Genomic DNA, 13,789 nt, shown 5'->3' on the forward strand with positions numbered 1-13,789 from the left:
GTAATGTATCAATCGTCTTTATTTTAAAGTTTAAAATATTCTTATTTCTCGTCAGAGAATTTAAAATCTGTCTTTCCACCAGATTTTTTGAGCAAATGAATGTCTTTAATGATAATTTGGTGATCTATAGCTTTACACATATCATAAACTGTTAGAGCCGCTGAAAAAAGGAAATAAGTGACAAAAACTATGAAAATATAAGTGAAAATATATATTTTTATAGATAATTTAATTCTCAGTTGGCTACCGGATTTATTATTGTTAACAGTATCCAACTGAATCCGGGCCCTTCTATTTACGCCAAAGAAGAATAGACTGAGGCAAAATTATATACGTATATTCTGAGGATTCAGATTTGCAAGACATATCTGATGTAGATTCGCCACCCATTTCACCATCTCCACCACACCCAGATTAATTGTAAGTTTTTAAAATTGGACATATATGTGTATTTTTATGAACTGTTGATAATAATAAATCCGGTATCCAACTGAGAATTAACACAATACCTATGCATGCACCAGTTAAAGCTTCCATTTCTACTCCAGTGTTGGACGTTGTTTTTGCTAGCGTTCGAATTCTAATTCCCTTTTGTTCGAATTCTAAAGTTAGTTGGACGTCGACTTTGCTTATCGGAAGGGGATGGCACAGGGGGATTAAGTTTGACGTCTGTTTTGCCCCCATGATTCCTGCTATTTGCGCAATCGTTAACACATCCCCCTTCTTCAACTTGGAATCAACGACGGCTTGAAATGCTAGGTCACTCAGAAGAACAAGGGCCTCGGCTTCTGCCTCCCTTGTCGTAATTTGCTTATTAGTTACATCTACCATTTTGACTCTTCCTTGTGCGTCGACGTGACTTAGCTCTTTCGAATATGAGTTTGACGAGGACGTTTGGAAAAGTCGTGCATGGTTCTGATAATTGTAAAATGAACCAGATGCTTGTTGGTAATGATTCATTGCAGTAATTGGAATAATATTACGTTGGGTTAATTGTAAATTGTCAAGTCTTCTCTTTGGGGTTACATGTCTCTTTGTCATAGGTCTAAATTTTGCATGGTCTGAAATTAACATTATTTTTAAAATTAACGTGGACTCGAATCCATAGCCTTTATACAAATCCATTTTATGACGGATATCACCATTATAGGAGAATGCATGAGAGCATAGGAGAGGTTAAAGGATTACCCACCAATGAGGATCATTGGCCGATTTTTCATGCTTGATAAGTTCATCATTCCTGAAATGTTTCATAGTTTGAGCATTTAAGGAAATTAAAGTGGTGGGGTCCAATTATGTTGTGGTATAACAAATTAGATTTAATCAAATCTAACCAACCTGCATGTCTTGGATGCTTTCTTCCTACTGCCTGTCCAATCAGATTTAGCAAATCCTCTTCCGAAATTCCACTTCTTAGGGCATCTCTTATGGAAATTTCTGCATTTCCAAACAGACAAACCTTCAAGTTGCCGTCCGCAGTTATTCTTAAACGATTGCATCCTCCGCAAAAGTGTTCCGACATTGAAGTAATGAACCCCACTTGGCCAACATGACCCGGAATTTTGTAAGCCTGAGGATGTGTACACATACGCATTTAAACTATTTGTATATGTAATAGGTCAGATATGTGGTTTATTTGTGCTATATGTATGTGTTACTTTAGAAGTGTGCGTCACTGGATCTTCGAGCTTTGAAAAGTTGGGATAGCGTGACTGAATCATTTCCACCATGTCCTTGTACTGAAAGAAAAATGAGTATAGCGTTAAACTCTTAATTACTGTTACGGGAGTACGGAACCGCTAGATGAGAAAGCCAGTAGGAAGTTAGGAAGAATTTAACTACATGAACAAGAAAATAAAAATAGTGACTAAAATGAATTTGATTATTTACCGCAACCATACGACTCAAATCCCATTTATTTCCGGTGAAAGGCATGTATTCAATGAAACGAACGTCTAAATGTCGATCTTTTGTCAATTCTACAAAATCACAGATTTCGTCATCATTTACACCCCCTTGAACCACACAATTGATTTTCAGTGGATGATATCCCATCAGCTCGGCCATCTCAATTCCTACCGGCGGAATAAGATTGGTATTAATCAAAACATAAGATAGGTGTACATAGATAAAATAAATAACTACCTTTCCAAACTTTGAACCAAGCGCTTGCAGGACGACGAGATATCTTTTCGAATTTCTTTGGAATCAATGTATCCAAACTGACGTTTATTGATGTCACACCACTTGATCTGCAAATATACACATGTTTTTTAATGAGCTTCGTGATGTTAGATACATACAAACTATGTACATCATAATATGTATCTTACTTCAATTCTGGCATTAATCGTGCCAGTAAAATTCCATTTGTCGTAATTCCAATGGATTTGAGATTAAGTTCCGAAATTTGACCTGTGACCATAAAACGTACGCATGTTATTACATATTTAATATAAAGACGCGGTGGCGTTGAGGTTGACGAAGACAATTATTAGCGAATAAAGATTATCACTATAATTAATGGATAGATTCATTAAATTTACCAAGTATAGAGGGCAAATCCTTCCGCTATAAAACATTATATAATTCAGTATTAAGTATATGCATACAGTACATGTTCTCTTATGCACATGAATAAGTGATCATTTTTCGAATTCACTGGTAATGCTTACGAACGTTAAAAATTCGATAACTCAAGAGTTAGAAATGCTTACCAAAAGCGGTTCCCCTCCAGTAAACCTAATTTTGTCGACGCCTTGTTGAACAAATGTTTTTGCTACTCGGACTATCTCTGCGGCAGATAACAGTTTTTGAGACGGTGTCAACGGGACTCCTTCTACATGGATGCAATAAAAATGAATAAATAGTACTAATAAGTAATTGGAATTAATTAATTGTTAAACTCTGCGGCAGAATTGGAAGTAAATATATGCAAAGTCCGTGTATTATAGGCACTGGCCTTTGTCTAACTACTTGTGGCACTCAAAATAACTCAACTGATTTAAATAAATTAGAAGTATTCAAAAATAACGACTTTGACAAAAAAGCGATGCTATCTACATTTATAGATGTTCACTGACCAATCGTACTTACCTTCGGGCATGCAATAGGTACCTTTCAGACAAATAATAAAAAGTCAGAATATCAGAATTGATATGGCTAAAATTATTTCTAGCTACATGTTTCATACGTACATCTCAAATTGCACCGTTCCGTCACAGATATCCTCAGGTAATTGTGCTGCCGTCCATGCTTATCTGTCAAAAATGCAGAGAATGGCAAAAACTCCTCTTTCTCTCGCGTGGGTCGTGTTTTGGGAATTATGTTTGCTGCCTGTAATCAGAGATCCATAAGTAAATCATGCAAGAAGTTTCTATTGTATAAAGCCAAAGCCACTAAATAAAACTATTCATTCCATAAGATTCTTCACTCTTCTCTGAAAATCGTGTGAGAGATGCAATTTGCATCTCGCAGTTTGCAGCATGCAAACTATATTTATACGATGATTATGCCATAATCATTATGGACTCATTGAATATGAGATGAACTACTGGAATCGTACTAATAATCCTAAGTGCAGATATGTGACCCTCTCATGCTTTGGATATACGTATCGTATCGTAATTATTCGTAATCCAATCTATGGGCACATTTATCACCGTTCGCAGTTCGATTTATACTTTACATGTGTATCTTGCGAATCATGTTTTTTAAGAAAGTAGCAGGAAGTCTAGTTTCTCCGCTGAACTTTCTCCTCGATCAATCCAATCCGTAGGGAAATCTGGAGATACGTGATATGTAGTGGAGGAGATTGAGATATTTGTATTCACTGCAAATCATCTAGTAACACCCAACCATCGTATGTCCAGAAATTCTACTCATATAATGCGCATAGTTTAGATAATGTATAATTAGAACTGAGTAATTAACATATTTCATAAATTTAATAGCAGTGAATTTTACAAAGCTAGCACTTGTTTGAACACTGTTTGTTAATTGGATATAGTGCATCGCGTGTCGTTGCTAAACTAAAAATTTGGTGTTTTTGTGATAAATTGAGAAGAAAAAACACTTGTAAAACTTACTTTTGAAGACAATTGTCGAAATTTACATGTTCCAGCATTTCCAATTAATGTGGTCGGTGAAAGGCCAAACACGACGAAGGTAAGGGGCTTCAACATTGTGACTAAATGATGAGAAATGTTTTTGAAGACTGGAGATTTCTAACTTTGAGGAATTTAGTACATTAATTAAAATGTTATAAACTGTTTTATTCAGCCGTAGATGTGCGGATCTTCTATAAATTAACCTGTTTCATCACGTGCCTTTCGTAGTTTTTTTAGTCAATCACCACACAATCAGTATAGACTTCTGGTCCGAATAGCTTTTAATTGTCTATTGTCTTATACGCATACAGGAGGCATAATGCGATATATTGTGAGCACCAGCACATAGTTCAGGTTGGAAGACGTTGAATATTTATTAACAAGTCAATTGATCTTCCTACTATAAGCGAATAACGAATTTACCATTGATAGGTCATATATATGAGTTTCTCATAATAAGATGCATTGATTCTGATTCTCTGCCCATAATCTTGTACACTATTAATCTGTATGTATGAGGGTGATGTGTATATAATATTATAAGGTAGAGACGAGTTGTTCCATTTATGCATGACCTTGAATCGTTTAGTTAGTTGTCATGTCTAGTATTTGGGGCCTTGCTTGTAATCAATCAGGATGACCCCCTGGATTTTGCAATATTGAATTTTTGCATTTATAAGTTTTAAAACAAGTTCAATTTCTACACAGTTTATGAAATTCCTTGCTATCAGGTTAGATTATAAAGAAAATTCTGGGTGAATACCATAATTCCATAATGTTATAGAAGCCGAATGACTTATTATTCGGGTAACAATTAGTAGATATGTGTAAATAAGCGACGAGATTAATTCATGTCCGGAAACAAAAGAAAATTTGAGCAGTATGCAAGTTTATACACAGATTGAATAATTACGATCATGTTACTATACGCTATTCCCCATATATAAATTCTTTATTCTGACAAGAATTCTTATTTGTGAGAATGAGCCGTTAAATAGAAGGCGTGTGCATGTGCGTGTACCATGAGTTAACTAAATGAAATGTGCTTATGTAAAGTGAGAGTTGGCAATTTGTACCACAGAGAATGTTTTGTATGGTGTAATATCTGTAATATAAATTCTCATATTCACCACGTTGTAGCAAATGTCTGATATTGGACGGATGAAAAGTTAAACTACAGGATAGTGCAAATATTTATTGTGCAGCACTAAAAATATATTTTGTGGACTGTTCGCTGAGATTCGTTATTGCAATATTTGTGTAAATGGATAGTTTTGTGCAACTTACACAAAAGTAAGTCTCGTCTTGATCTACTTGTCCCTTCACTTAAGTAACTTCCTTTCTACTCTCAAGTCTCACACATATTTTTAGCTATTATGGCACAATTATTCTACTAAGTAAGAATAGATATGTAGGTGAGAAATATGTCACAAAATTTGGTTCACATTCGATTAATTCTGTAATATGAGACGTCGTTCATCGTTTTAAGTCGACAATATTAACGTTATCTATTGTTTTTTGTTGTTGTTAATCCAGGCAGTCTCAACTGGATGAATCAAATGATGATGCTGCCTACAACATTTTTATAGTGCTAAAATTGAGATACGTATGAATATCCTTTAATGGACATAGTAACTATAATATGCAGTTGCAAATACGGGAAAACTTATCCAGGTAACTTTCAGTTCTGTTATATAGAATCTGTACGTTAAAAATGTGTACAATCACGAATCAACCAAATAGATACATATATTCAGAAAAATAACCAAACCAAATATATTACTTTTTCAGTGTGCAAAAATATGTCGAATAAATCGGAAATACGACTGACACAAGACTCCTGGATGATGAAGATTTCTAAGATTTAGAAATGTGTTAATACAAATTCCTATACTAGCGGAATTAATATTACTGGGGTTACAATACAGATTATAATGGTCACCAGTAGAATAGGTGGTGATCGGTACAGAAAGCTTATTGTTAGTAAACGCTTGGATGTTATTTCACGTCGTTTGCTAATCATCATAAATCACTTTGAAGTTCCTTTAACAGAATACTCTCTAAACAATCATGTTGCCAAAGACAGTCGCACATTTGGTCATCTTCATACTATTACTTAACGGTGGTGACACCCTTCACCTCCAAGGTAAATATGTAGATAAAGAATATCGGAGAACGTCTAGGAAGTCTTATCCAAATAAAACACATAATATGTTTGCTTTTAAGGAACTTGGGAAACTGGGAGTTTCTTCCTCTTTCTGACAAAATTTGGCTTCCAGGTACTACTTTGTTACTAATAATTATTATAGTGGACATATTCTAAAGCAACAATTCAATCAATTGCACCACTTCATATGATATCGATTTACTTTGATACTATATGTATATATTCCAGAAAACTGAACTGAGCAACAAGAATGATACACAAGGATACATTTTCGGTAATATTACGAGTGCCAAAGATGGAACTTGGGTGGTAACGCCACCCCCACCAGCAAGAAGGCTGGTGAAACGTGAGAAGGGTAATGATGCTGATCTATTAACAAAGAAATTATCCAGCACCCTGAAACCGTCAACCGTTCCCATTGCTAAGCCATCTTCGATAATAATTTCTAGTAGTAGTACGAGTAGTAGTAAAAATAGTGCAACTTTATCAACCAAGAAACCTGAAAATTTGCTCAACATAAGTCAAAACTCAATATTAAGCTATTCTTCCACATCCCCCAAACCATCGTCAACGAAAGGAGAAAGCAAACGCCCAAGCGGTGGTAGTAGTAGTACAACGACAACAACAACGAAAAAAACTGTACCGACAACTACGGAACCGATCAAAGTTTTTCCAGCAACCTTGGTTGTTCTTGACAGAGGATATTTTGTAGACTTTTATCGGAACCGCAACAATCCAGACCGGGATGAAGCATGTCGACTCATGTTTGAACACATTTCTCACGTTGCTTATGACTCGCGATGTTACAAGGATGGAACCGAACGCTTCTTGAAGCGAATTCCTTGTCCTCGAGGAGAGTTGTGTGCGGATGATAAATCCAATACGAGCTATGTGGTCAAAGACCATCAGTTCACGTATGCTATCTCTGATCCGAACCAGCCAAAGTAATTGCCATATATTTCTTTTATACCATGTATACCATGTATACCAAGCATACCATGTATTAAAGAAATAACATATAACTTTTTCCGATGCTCAATTACTTCAGGTTCTGGTATATAAGCCTCGTAGCGTGCTATAGAGACCCTGTCACTTGTGAGTGGAAACACAGCGGAAATGCCATATCTGTTGATTATGACATTTGGCTAGTGAATGGGAATCCATACACCAAAAATCAAAATCCACTGGAATACCAGTTTTCTTTTGATCGACAGGTTTGCAAATAATAAGTTTCAGAAATCATAATCGGAATAATATGTATGCTTATATGATGCACTTTCATTGGATCTTTTGTATTTGCTGTAGGACACGGTAGAAATTTACGTGGTATTTTTCATCTGCTACTTGGTATTGTTTCCCCTCCAAGTGCACGCCGTATTACGTCAAAGGCACATAGTGCCTAGACTATTCACCGGAAGCGTGGTTCTAGAATTGTTGGCAGTTCTTGCAAATGTCATTCATGTCCTTCAATTCACATCAAATGGAGTTGGACATCCTTCTCTCGCTGCGTTTGGCGACATTATGGACATCGCCGCTAGGGTATTGTGTTCTCTCATACATTTTTATAACTATGAGCAGTTGCAAATTTCTGAAATTTACAACAAAACTAACAAATGTGTTGTTCTTTGTAGGCGGTCTTTATGCTAATTTTACTTGTGTTAGCGAAAGGGTGGGCAGTAACTCGGACAGAATTGACTAGTAAATTGTTTATCTTCACCATTTGGACACTTTATGGCGTAGTTCATATTTTATTGTATGTTTGGAAAGAGGTAATCCTTAACGGTTTGAAATGACATCATACCAAACGATGCTTTTCCCAATTGAAAATCATGTTTTTTTGTTATTTAGACGGAAGTGGATGTTATATTTGACATAGACGAATATCAAACTTGGCCTGGATGGCTTATCCTTGTTCTGCGTAACATTATTATGATTTGGTTTCTATACGAGCTCAAAGACACTATGGATCATGAGCATCAACCTCACAAACTAAACTTTTTCTTGCATTTTGCTGCTGCGTCTTTGGTGTGGTTCATATACTTGCCCATTATTGCACTAATTGCTCTACAAGTTACCCCCTTATGGAGATCGAAATTGATTTTGGGTAATAGTTCTATTTTTAATAGAGAAATCCTGTTAACAAAGTAAATTGATATAAATTCTCGGGTTATGCTTTACTTGCAGGCATCACTTTCTCTTTTGATTTTTTGGCCTTTGCTGTGATGTCACATTTACTGTGGCCTACCCGGAGCCAACAGTACTTCCTACTAACTGCCAAAGACATTTCGTTAAATGACGAACTGGACGTATTCAACCACGCGCCCCATGTCGTTAACAGTCGTCGTTCTAACCTCCGGCAACCGGGATTTTTCAGCAGCAGGGGGTCAGATTCACTGGCTCGCAATCATTTCAATGGCCATGAAAATGGCCTTAGCGGTTCCGCTAATACGTATGACGATTACAAAGATAATACACCGTTGATAATCACATAGAAGAAAGTAAGAAAAATAGGCAACAAGCCTTGCGATACATGGAATCTAGTCCCAAAGTCCATAATTGCAATATTATAAGTATATAGTACTAGTTGATGACATATTATACGATGTTCTGACGCATGTAAGAATTAAACGGCAGACATTTTCATTATTGCGTCCAAAATATCCGTCAATCAGTTTTTATCTATTTGGATTCATTAGCTGATTGAGTATGGGACTCTAATAAATTTGTTATTCCAAAGCGGTATTATAAGGAATTTATATATATATATAGGCCGACTGACGAAGATGCCAAATTACAACGAAGCTCACTAAAATCTGAAACATATACCCATAACTAGAATAAAAACTGCAGACTATTTAAAATATACGAAGAAAGTAAATAAATTTTGCTGCGTCTTAAACTTATGCATTCTATTCAAATTCAAAGTGAGATAAATCATGTGTGAATATCATTGATGTGAAACCAGAACGTACTTACTTAATAGATTAGAATTAGTCTAACATTTGTGATTTTATAATTTACATAGTTTTTTTGTCGCAATCGTGCTAATTAAGCAATTAGAATGAGCCTTCTTGTTTTAATAAATGAAGAGTTATATCGTGCTGCATTTTAATTACAAATTTTTATGCATCCAACTCTTTCTATACATATTTATTTTAGACAAAGAGCTTGCACTTAAATTGAAAACACTAATAGCATCACAACAATTTCAGGTGGCCTGTAATCTGATTAATTTCTGATACTGGTGCAGGTCCAAGGCCTAAAACAGTCATGGTGCCAGGAGCGACCTGCGATAACATTCGAACAATTTATTATAAATTCCTATACTATTATAAATTCAATTCTACAGGTGAAAACAAATACTCGATTGTAAAGAATTAGTTCTCTCACCTGAGTATGTCCTCCATCTCGAACGATGGCACAGACGATGTTTAGTTGCTTTGCCTGTTTTTCTAACGACTTTAAAGAATTCTCGTCTCCTTCAATTTTTACGCAAATTTTGGCAGCTCCTAAACATAAGCATGATAAGCCCTATATGAACATGTTTCACGTCTTAATGGCAAAATTGCAAGCTGCACCTCACCTGTGGCTTCCCATAGGTCCAAATTGTGACAGTCCATCACCATTGCTTTTTGGTAACACATAACTGCGGCATGGCTAAAATATTAAAGTTATGCATTATTCTTGACTTCTCTTTGGACATGGCATTCTTTGATTGAATAGATCTAACCAACACTGGGCCGCAATTTTCCCTTTGCCCATTCCCAAATCCGTTCTAACGACGAATATCATTTTATGATTCCGACCAAGGCCTTGGGCTCGAAGTGCAGTGAGGCGTGCGGCCCGTTGAAAAGTGTCCAAGCCTCCAGCACCTGATCCCCCAGCGTTCGACGAGGAACGTGTGCCCCAAAAAATAAATCGACGCAAGAGAGCCCCACTGACCAGACCAACACCAAAGATGACTGCCGCAGACCCCATTCCCAGACCGAAAAAGGTGGCAAAAGGTTTATCGTCCATGTATATGACTGGTGGCGATGTAGATTTATATATTTAACAAAATATTGTAGTTGTTGAAGATATTATGGAATATATGTAGTTGTAGAGTATGCAAAATATTTTCTGGTCAACTGGTGAAACTTTTAGTTGCTCGAAACTTGCGAATTCTTCTTATGGGTTTCTATACATAATCGGAAATCTGCTACTTGTTTCTGGCACTTTCTCCAATCCTTACATTCAGCAATGCACTCCTAAAAACATGTGAAAATGCAAGTTATCAAACCTATCCATATGCATGCATATCCTTAATTTTTTTATGAAACTTTGCCTACTTGAACAGAATAGTGTTTCTCTAAACACCCAGTTTTCTTCAACATTCGTTCAACGGGGTCGTCTAAATCCTCGTCGTCCTCGTTGTTCTGGACTACATCCGTCTTATGATTTTCAGTGTGTGCCATCAACCTTGTAAAAATTAGCAGATAAATGATCCGATACAATAAATGAGGTGAAAGTTGAAGGATGAGAAGAAAGGTAAAATGAGTTTTGCAGGAAAAGTTGGAGTTGGAACAAAAGTGCAAGTGGGATCTTCCCACACAATTCCTCTCTCGTCTGTCTCAACTTTCTTTTTGTTGGCAAATGCATCTAAATGTATGTAGACTCTACATTGTAGAGTATTTCTATTTATGTATGTGTATTTGACTATTTATAATATATACAGTACAGCTCTATGATTTGTACCGAATTCTATGAAATACTAACGTGGTAGCTCAGATGGCTGCTTAATAAGTCAAGTCATGAATGAGAAAACTCGTTGTTTTGAAATGTAAAGTACAAAATGCAGCGACTCAAAAATTTATTAATTAGGACACTTCAATAACGTTATTACGTACATTCTTAAAACCGTGCTTATACGAGTATCTACCTATTGGTTCAAGTGGTTTGTTTCATTGCAATATCCATGTACTTGCTCAAATCATAATGTTTACGGGTTTATGGGAGGAATGTAGAAAGCGGACCCAAGTCGTTTTTCATATGGAAAACATGAAAACTCTTCTTTCTTCAATTCATTACATATTTCTCATTGGTCTCAACACATAATTTGACGGGAAACAATAATATACAATTGTTGCGAAAAAAGTTGTATTTCTAATTTTCTTGGGAAAGTATTTTACATATTTTTAAAGCGAGTGTGGAAATTATTATGTATTGTGGCCTAAAATGGCTTATAAATCTAATCAACTAAACTATTAGCCCAAATAATAATGTAACAACTGTGAATCTATGCTACCATACTTAAATTTAGTTTATATCGCAAGATATTTGACAATCCAATCGCAATACGGTTGTACAATTAATAACCGATGACATGGCAAATTTTGAAAAAATGAATCACACCATCATCATATTACTTTATAGCCTATATGTTTTCTTAACAACAGCCTGACGATTTAGGCTCGATACTTGCTGGATTATTAATCTTCACTTTCCTGTCGTCTGCTTCCTGTATATACGGATTACACAAATAAATCAAATTAACCTTCTCAATCTGCCATGCCACACTCAATTGAAGAATACAAATAAAATTAACTATAAGCTTACATTATATTGGGGTCCAACTCTTGCTTTGATTTCTGAAGCCTGTAGAACACATTATTCGAGTAAGTTAATCATATATGATTTGGTAATACACGAATTAGCAATGTCACGTTTTTTCATAAATAAAAAAATAAATCAACTTTAATTACTGCGATTCACTCACCATAGTCATAAAAGCTTGCTCAACATTTGTCGCATTCTTGGCAGAGGTTTCCAAGAAAGGGATTCCTAAGCTATCAGCGAATTCCTAAGAAAAAAGACCAACAAATGGTTCTCAGAAAACATAAAGGACATAATCAAATAAACAACTAATCATATAATTTGAAAATATACCTTAGCAGTCTGATAATTGACGACTTTCTTAGATGTCAGGTCACATTTATTTCCGACAAGAAGTTTGTTCACATTTTCGCATGCATATCGATCAATTTCCTCCAACCACTGCTTCACATTGTTGAAGGACTCCAAATCCGTGCAGTCATATACAACAATGATCCCATGCGCTCCCCGATAATAGCTCGACGTGATGGTGCGAAATCGTTCTTGTCCAGCCGTATCCCACTAAAGATATATAGAAAAATTAGTACAATTAGTACAATAGATACTTATCGTATCAAGTAATAAGCAATAGTTACAAGTGGCTTACAATTTGAAGTTTGATAGTTTTTCCATCTAGCTCAATCGTTCGTATTTTCTAAAGCGTAAAATCAATTAAATATTTTCGTAAGTAAACTTTTTACGTATTTAGCATTTGCAACAAACTTACAAAGTCCACGCCGATGGTGCTGATGTAGCTATCTGTATACGTGTCATCCTAGTATAATAAGAAATCAAGTTATATCTAGTCCTACTTTCTGAGGATAAAATCATATTTTATTAATTTGTGCTGCTCTACTTACTGAAAACCTAAGCAGAAGACAACTTTTTCCAACTCCAGAGTCTCCAATAAGAAGAAGTTTAAACAGGTAATCGCTGAAAAATTGACAAAACGAGTTAGTATATTCAGTATTTTGTGCGGGGATTATGATAGATTGGTTTTGAAATGCCTCTTCTTTAAAAAATATTGCTTCCGTTTTATATTGTTCATTCTCCAGCCCACAGTAATGTGTGTAGTGACGAAAAGATAACTGAGAAATTATTTTTACGCCAGCATCGTGAATTGTATGCATTTTTTGCAAAAACAAATGAGTCACCATTTGTACATAGTCGAAATTCCTTAAATAAATTACTTCGTGTAAAATGCTCAAGATTGACAAGGATAAGCTGAATTTACTGTGCATTAAATGAAACAATTATTAAACATCACGATTGGATGACTCGTATCCTAAATTTAAGATAATAGTCTAATGTCACTGATCAGCTATATATAACTGTCTGTAAATTATTCCAATTCGTAAAATAACTATATAACACTTGAATAAATACATAAAGACCAAAATTATTTATAAAACAATGTCAAATACTGACTATGGACATGGCAAACTAATTTTGATTGAACCCCTTGAAAAGACTCCCAATTCCCATTTGCTCCCACCCATAAATTAAATAGAGTTAAATATTTTGAAACCAGAAACAGTAAATGATTTCTTTACTTACTAGTCAGCGTTCATTGTTGCCATCAATTGAGGAACAAACCCAGCAATAAAATATTATGACGACGATGAACTTTGAACGAAAAGAGTTTTGGTGAAAAGTTTCAAATGGGAGACACGGAAATAAATAATAATTGCGACGTGTGAGTAATTGTTGCCTCCCAGTGTATAAAAGACGAAGAGCAATTAGTGTGGCTGTAGATTATTAAATGGGGAGGTGGATGACGATGACGATGATGTCGAGATTTTGTGATGGGTCATCAGATGCAGATGTTTCGTAGTTTTAGTTTAGTCAACTCCTTACGTGGCTCAGCCCAACGCCAACATTT

General features: G+C 35.5%; 4 protein-coding genes across 11 annotated transcripts; 1 reads left to right on the top strand and 3 right to left on the bottom strand.

Moving 5' to 3' along the window:
- Window position 1: 1 nt before the first annotated feature.
- Window positions 2–4,480, bottom strand: LOC110845032 (molybdenum cofactor biosynthesis protein 1). 3 transcript variants are annotated; one of them, XM_035848547.1, is made up of 14 exons: window positions 4,313–4,480; window positions 4,089–4,226; window positions 3,198–3,336; window positions 3,097–3,117; window positions 2,718–2,839; window positions 2,547–2,571; window positions 2,334–2,415; window positions 2,146–2,252; window positions 1,891–2,075; window positions 1,659–1,739; window positions 1,339–1,570; window positions 1,193–1,240; window positions 510–1,061; window positions 2–187 (listed from the first exon to the last, which is right to left on the bottom strand). In XM_035848547.1, exons 1-14 carry the CDS (start codon window positions 4,319–4,321, stop codon window positions 42–44), a joined length of 1,887 nt encoding a protein of 628 aa, XP_035704440.1. In that variant the 5' UTR covers window positions 4,322–4,480; the 3' UTR covers window positions 2–41. The 3 variants fall into 3 exon arrangements, with proteins under 3 accessions (XP_035704440.1, XP_035704441.1, XP_021947082.1); XM_035848548.1 differs by having other exon boundaries at window positions 4,089–4,230; window positions 4,313–4,478; XM_022091390.2 differs by having other exon boundaries at window positions 2–160; window positions 4,313–4,473.
- LOC110845031 lies at window positions 4,032–9,388 on the top strand. 6 transcript variants are annotated; one of them, XM_035848545.1, is made up of 11 exons: window positions 4,860–5,402; window positions 5,481–5,524; window positions 5,646–5,783; window positions 5,901–6,255; window positions 6,336–6,388; window positions 6,505–7,220; window positions 7,325–7,490; window positions 7,582–7,815; window positions 7,908–8,045; window positions 8,125–8,380; window positions 8,461–9,388. In XM_035848545.1, the coding sequence occupies exons 4-11, from the start codon at window positions 6,180–6,182 to the stop codon at window positions 8,766–8,768; spliced, it is 1,947 nt and encodes a 648-aa protein (XP_035704438.1). In that variant the 5' UTR covers window positions 4,860–5,402; window positions 5,481–5,524; window positions 5,646–5,783; window positions 5,901–6,179; the 3' UTR covers window positions 8,769–9,388. The 6 variants fall into 6 exon arrangements, with proteins under 6 accessions (XP_021947078.1, XP_035704439.1, XP_035704438.1 ...); XM_022091386.2 differs by lacking the exons at window positions 4,860–5,402; window positions 5,481–5,524 and adding an exon at window positions 4,032–4,167; XM_035848546.1 differs by lacking the exons at window positions 4,860–5,402; window positions 5,481–5,524 and adding an exon at window positions 4,714–4,840.
- LOC110845033 (peptidyl-tRNA hydrolase 2, mitochondrial) lies at window positions 9,383–10,444 on the bottom strand. The gene is made up of 4 exons (XM_022091392.2): window positions 10,007–10,444; window positions 9,860–9,933; window positions 9,667–9,785; window positions 9,383–9,563 (listed from the first exon to the last, which is right to left on the bottom strand). Exons 1-4 carry the CDS (start codon window positions 10,291–10,293, stop codon window positions 9,474–9,476), a joined length of 570 nt encoding a protein of 189 aa, XP_021947084.1. The 5' UTR covers window positions 10,294–10,444; the 3' UTR covers window positions 9,383–9,473.
- Window positions 10,445–11,096: 652 nt separating this feature from the next.
- Window positions 11,097–13,707, bottom strand: LOC110843053 (ras-related protein ORAB-1). The gene is made up of 8 exons (XM_022088965.2): window positions 13,465–13,707; window positions 12,768–12,840; window positions 12,635–12,682; window positions 12,515–12,562; window positions 12,202–12,429; window positions 12,032–12,115; window positions 11,872–11,910; window positions 11,097–11,773 (listed from the first exon to the last, which is right to left on the bottom strand). The coding sequence occupies exons 1-8, from the start codon at window positions 13,485–13,487 to the stop codon at window positions 11,702–11,704; spliced, it is 615 nt and encodes a 204-aa protein (XP_021944657.1). The 5' UTR covers window positions 13,488–13,707; the 3' UTR covers window positions 11,097–11,701.
- Window positions 13,708–13,789: the final 82 nt, after the last annotated feature.

This window comes from Folsomia candida, unplaced genomic scaffold, assembly GCF_002217175.1.
Source record: "Folsomia candida strain VU population unplaced genomic scaffold, ASM221717v1 Fcan01_Sc002, whole genome shotgun sequence".
Taxonomy (NCBI): domain Eukaryota; kingdom Metazoa; phylum Arthropoda; class Collembola; order Entomobryomorpha; family Isotomidae; genus Folsomia; species Folsomia candida.

Bases quoted from the DNA above. Each gene is read 5' to 3' on its own strand.
- LOC110845031 (XM_022091386.2), top strand. From the start codon at position 6,180: ATGTTGCCAAAGACAGTCGCACATTTGGTCATCTTCATACTATTACTT. The intron at 6,389-6,504 runs GTACTACTTTGT...TATATATTCCAG, and splicing joins TGACAAAATTTGGCTTCCAG to AAAACTGAACTGAGCAACAA. The intron at 7,221-7,324 runs GTAATTGCCATA...CAATTACTTCAG, and splicing joins TCTGATCCGAACCAGCCAAA to GTTCTGGTATATAAGCCTCG.
- LOC110843053 (XM_022088965.2), bottom strand. From the start codon at position 13,487: ATGGCAACAATGAACGCTGACTA. The intron at 11,911-12,031 runs GTGAGTGAATCG...TGTGTTCTACAG, and splicing joins AGCAAGCTTTTATGACTATG to GCTTCAGAAATCAAAGCAAG. The intron at 11,774-11,871 runs GTAAGCTTATAG...CCGTATATACAG, and splicing joins GAGTTGGACCCCAATATAAT to GAAGCAGACGACAGGAAAGT.
- LOC110845033 (XM_022091392.2), bottom strand. From the start codon at position 10,293: ATGGACGATAAACCTTTTGCCACCTTTTTCGGTCTGGGAATGGGGTCT. The intron at 9,934-10,006 runs GTTAGATCTATT...TTAATATTTTAG, and splicing joins AAAATTGCGGCCCAGTGTTG to CCATGCCGCAGTTATGTGTT. The intron at 9,564-9,666 runs GTGAGAGAACTA...ATGTTATCGCAG, and splicing joins GAGATGGAGGACATACTCAG to GTCGCTCCTGGCACCATGAC.
- LOC110845032 (XM_035848547.1), bottom strand. The intron at 3,337-4,088 runs GTAAGTTTTACA...CTCTGATTACAG, and splicing joins TTCGACAATTGTCTTCAAAA to GCAGCAAACATAATTCCCAA. The intron at 2,253-2,333 runs GTAAGATACATA...GTATATTTGCAG, and splicing joins CGATTAATGCCAGAATTGAA to ATCAAGTGGTGTGACATCAA.